The sequence below is a fragment of the Plasmodium gaboni genome, chromosome 9 (assembly GCF_001602025.1).
Source record: "Plasmodium gaboni strain SY75 chromosome 9, whole genome shotgun sequence".
In the NCBI taxonomy this organism is placed as follows: domain Eukaryota; phylum Apicomplexa; class Aconoidasida; order Haemosporida; family Plasmodiidae; genus Plasmodium; species Plasmodium gaboni.
Window position 1 is genome coordinate 893,156 of NC_031489.1, and position 4,546 is coordinate 897,701.

At 18.7% G+C, this 4,546-nt stretch overlaps 1 protein-coding gene across 1 annotated transcript; it reads left to right on the forward strand.

Moving 5' to 3' along the window:
* Positions 1-139: 139 nt before the first annotated feature.
* On the forward strand, positions 140-4,058 carry PGSY75_0926000 (putative protein kinase; the record flags this gene model as incomplete). The annotated part of the gene is made up of 3 exons (XM_018785668.1): positions 140-243; positions 328-395; positions 586-4,058. Coding segments are annotated over 3 exons (3,645 nt in total), but the record flags the coding sequence as incomplete, so codon positions are not given.
* Between the last annotated feature and the right edge of the window lie 488 nt (positions 4,059-4,546).

Below are 4,546 nucleotides of genomic sequence, written 5' to 3' on the forward strand. Positions count from 1 at the left end.
AATAAAAAACAATAAAATGAAATAAAAAACAATAAAATGAAATAAAAAAACAATAAAATGAAATAATGAATATATACACACATATATATTATATATATATATTTATTTATTTATTTATATTTATTTTTTATAATCAAAGCTGGAATATGAAAATGGAGATATTTACATAGGTACCTCAAAAAATAAAAAAAGAAATGGCTTTGGCTACTACCTATATGTTAATATGAACACCATATATCAAGGGTAAGTATTTTTAAATATATATATTTCATTTTTATGTTCCTTTTTAATACGTCTTTATTTTTTCTTTTTTTAACTTTCTAAAAGACAATGGAACAATAATACCAAAAATGGGTATGGGACGTTATATAATCAAAAAGAAGTTATATACTCAGGTACAGACATAACATTTTTATGTAGACCATTATATGTAAACATTCTTTTTTTTTTTTTCTTTTTTACACATATGGCTCATTTATTGTAGTATTATATATATATATATATATATATATATGTATATATTTATTTATTTATTTATATATATATATTTTTTTTTTTTTTTTTTTTTTTTTCTGACTTGTTCAGGTGAATGGTTAAATAACATTCCTCATGGTTTTGGTTGTAATCAGAAAGATGGGCAATTATATATGGGTTGTTATAAATATGGATTTATGAATGGTGTTGGTATATTAAGAAAAAAGAGGAGTTTGAATTTTTGTTTGTTTGAATGGAATAAGAAAAAATGTATGATAAGAATTTTTAAATATATGGATATATATTTATATATATATAATAACGATGAAAAAATATTATATAAAGAAAAAATGGATGATATATTTCCATTTTATATTGATAAAAATTTATGTAGGAATATACATGAGCAGGTATTTGATAAATTATTTGGCATGTCTGATGAATTGACAAGTCATCTGTTTCAATCGATGAATAAGAAAAAAAATAAGATTAAGGAGTGTGTGAATTCTCAAGGGATATTACAATATATTAATTATGATGACCATTTGAATTTTCTAAAGGATATAATAAATAAAACGGATATATTAAATTTGAGAATTAATGATAATAAAATAAATGATAATAATAATAATAAAAATAATATATATGATGATAATGATAATAATAATAATAATAATAATAATAATAATATTTATGATGATGGTAATAATAACTATGAATTTCATTTTTTTGATAAATCCTCAAAAAATACAAGTAATATGAACAAAGTAGAGAATGATAAAAAAAAAACACAATCGGATTCTTCTTCTTCTTCTTATAATCAAACCAACAATTTTAGTTATATGTCTTATTCAAAAGAAAGATTATATCCATATGATATAACAAAAAATAAAAGACTGTTCAATGATATGTTTTTATTTTATCATACAGATTCTTGTATGAGTGACTTTTGCATACAAAGGGGTGACGAAAGTGAGAGTAATATGCATAAACATGAAATAAAAAAAATGAAAAAAATGAAGAATAAAATAAAAATTGAATTACCAACAAAAGTTGTGCAAGACGAAATAATAAAAGAAGACAATTGTGATATATATCAAAAATATAAAAAATGTGATATAAATCAAAAAACTCAAAATGATATATTTCATTTTGAAATGTATGAACAATTAGCCCATTCACAAAGAAACAGAAAGAAAAAAAAAAAAGAAGAATATTATAAATTATTTATTTCAAATTATAATATAAACATATCCGATTCTAACAATTTACAATTAATTAATCACAAAACAGAACATAATAATAATAATAATAATATTGTAAGAATAAACCATGGGATATATTCAAAAGATTATTTGTTCTTTTATGAAAATCTATTTATTTATTTAAAAGAATTAAATAAAAAAAAAAAAATAGAAAATATTTACCAATGGGAAAAAGACCATATTTTAATTTTATTATATTTATTTAAATTGAATAGATATATTAAATCTTTTTCATCTAATAAAATTAAAGGGCTTCATTTTTTTTTTATTTTAAATACTAAGGTTTTAAAAGAATTAGGAATAAATAATAAAGAACACATATTTTTTCTTATGAATATAATTAATACGTTTAATAATATTCATAATATTTATTTAAAAGTATTAAAAAAATATATTCTTATACACAATGATTACAAGTCTTCATATACACAGCATTCTATAAATAAAAAGGAAGTTTTTATAATAAAAAAATTTGATAAGAGTATACCCCCAAATCATTTTTTATGTTATTATAAAAATTCACGTGTATATTTGAAAGGTTTTACACAAAAAAAAGAAAAATATATATATAAACCAAGTGAAAAAAATGAAAAAAAAATATTACGAAGTATAAATGACACGTCGGAAAAAAGTATTGAAAAAAAAAGTGATGAGAATATGCAACATATAAATATAAATGATGAATGTAAAAATGAAGTACCTGATCATAATGCACATATAAATATTTCTATAAAGGTACAAAGTAATAAGTATGACAAATATGATAAAAATAACAATGATTATAATAAAAATAATAATACAGACGAAAAAAGGACCTTTCCAAATTTCAAGAACAATCTGTTCAATGCTGCTCATAGGTTATTACATAACGAATCAATAAATGAAACATTATTTAATAATCTGAAAAATATTAAAAAGAATTTACTCAAATTAGAAGAGCAACATGATGAATATACAAATGATGAAAAAAATTTAGGAGACTATGAAAATATGACAAATAAGTCTTTATCATATCATGATAAAAAAATAATTGAGAACAATAAAATATATCCTCCACATAATAAAACAAAGGAACAAATTAATAATAATAATAATAATAATAATAATAATAGTAATATGATTATTAATACAAAGGAATATAAAAAAAAAAAAAAAAAAAAATATATATATATACATAATAATCCTACCAATTATAAAAAGACATGTAATAATAAAAAAAATAATATAATTGATAAATCAATAAAAAAAATTGAATACATAAAGGAATATTTAATAGTATCTAATTTAAGACATCCAAGTATATTACAATGTATAGGAAATATATTCATTGATAACAAGGACGAATGTGGTATTGTTTTTGAATATATAAAAGGGCAAACTTTATATGATCTTATATATAAAAAGGGATCTAATAAAAATGATATAAATGATAAGATAAATAACAATCAACATGATAATAATGACAATAATAACAATAATAGTGACAATAATAACAATAATAGTGACAATAATAACAATAATAGTGACAATAATAATATTAATAGCACGAACCATATACATAATAACACTTTTAAATTTAAAGAAATTATAAAATTATTGTTCGAAATTTCATCGTGCTTATATTATATACATAAAAAAAATGTTTGTCATGGAAATATGAACAGTAAAAATATAATGATAACAAAAAAAGGAGATATAAAAATATATAATTTTGAATGTTCATTTATTGAAAGTTTTTATGATTATAAAATGAAAAAAAATAAAGAACCGAATAGAAAAAATAAAAATGATTATGATATTTATAATAATATATCTTTGAATGAAAAAATGTTTTTACCATTCCCTTATTTTACTACAATTAATAATATAAAAAATAATAACATATCAAACTTATTGTCATTTAGCAACAATCATTTATATTATTATTATATAAATAAAAAAAATGATGAATATTATTATATAGCACCTGAAGTTTTAAGACAAGAAGAATATACAAAAAAAAGTGATATCTATTCCTTTGGTGTTATTATGTATGAAATTATTTTTGAGAAAATACCTTTTAAAAATGACCCATCTCCTTTCTTTTTTTCAATACAAACATGTTATCATCCAAGATATATTAACATTGATAGAGATAAATTGAATTCTATATGTGAGAATAATATATTCTCTTCTCTTTATCATTCTCTTTTTATGAATATTATATTTTTAATAAAACAGTGTTTACATCCATGTCCTACCACTCGACCTACTGCAAAATATTTAAGTCATCAATTTGAGCAAATGCTAGAAATAATTAACTGTTATAAAATAATATAATATATATATATGATAATATAGGTGTATATATTTTTATAAATAACATGCTTCATGGTCTCATGATAGTACATATATATATATATATATATGTGGATCACAATAGGAGATGTGTCTTTATTATAAAGCTCCTAATTTTTTATAACACGAATTTGTATTATATACATATATATATATATATATATATATATATATGATGTATGCATATATTCTTATTTGTTTATTTGTTTATTTATTTATTTATTTATTCATTCATTTGATTATTCACATTTATTACCAATTTTTTTTTTTTTGTGTTCAAGTACAAAATTTTAAAGGTCATGAAATTAAATGGCGTCAATGCAATTATAAAATGAATAAAAAAAAAAAAAAAAAAAAAAAAAAAAAAAAAAAAAAAAAAAAAAAAAAAAAAATATATATATATATATAAAATTTTTTTTTTTTTTAGTTTTTTTTTTTTTTTTTTTTTTTATTATTTTTATTTTTTTTTA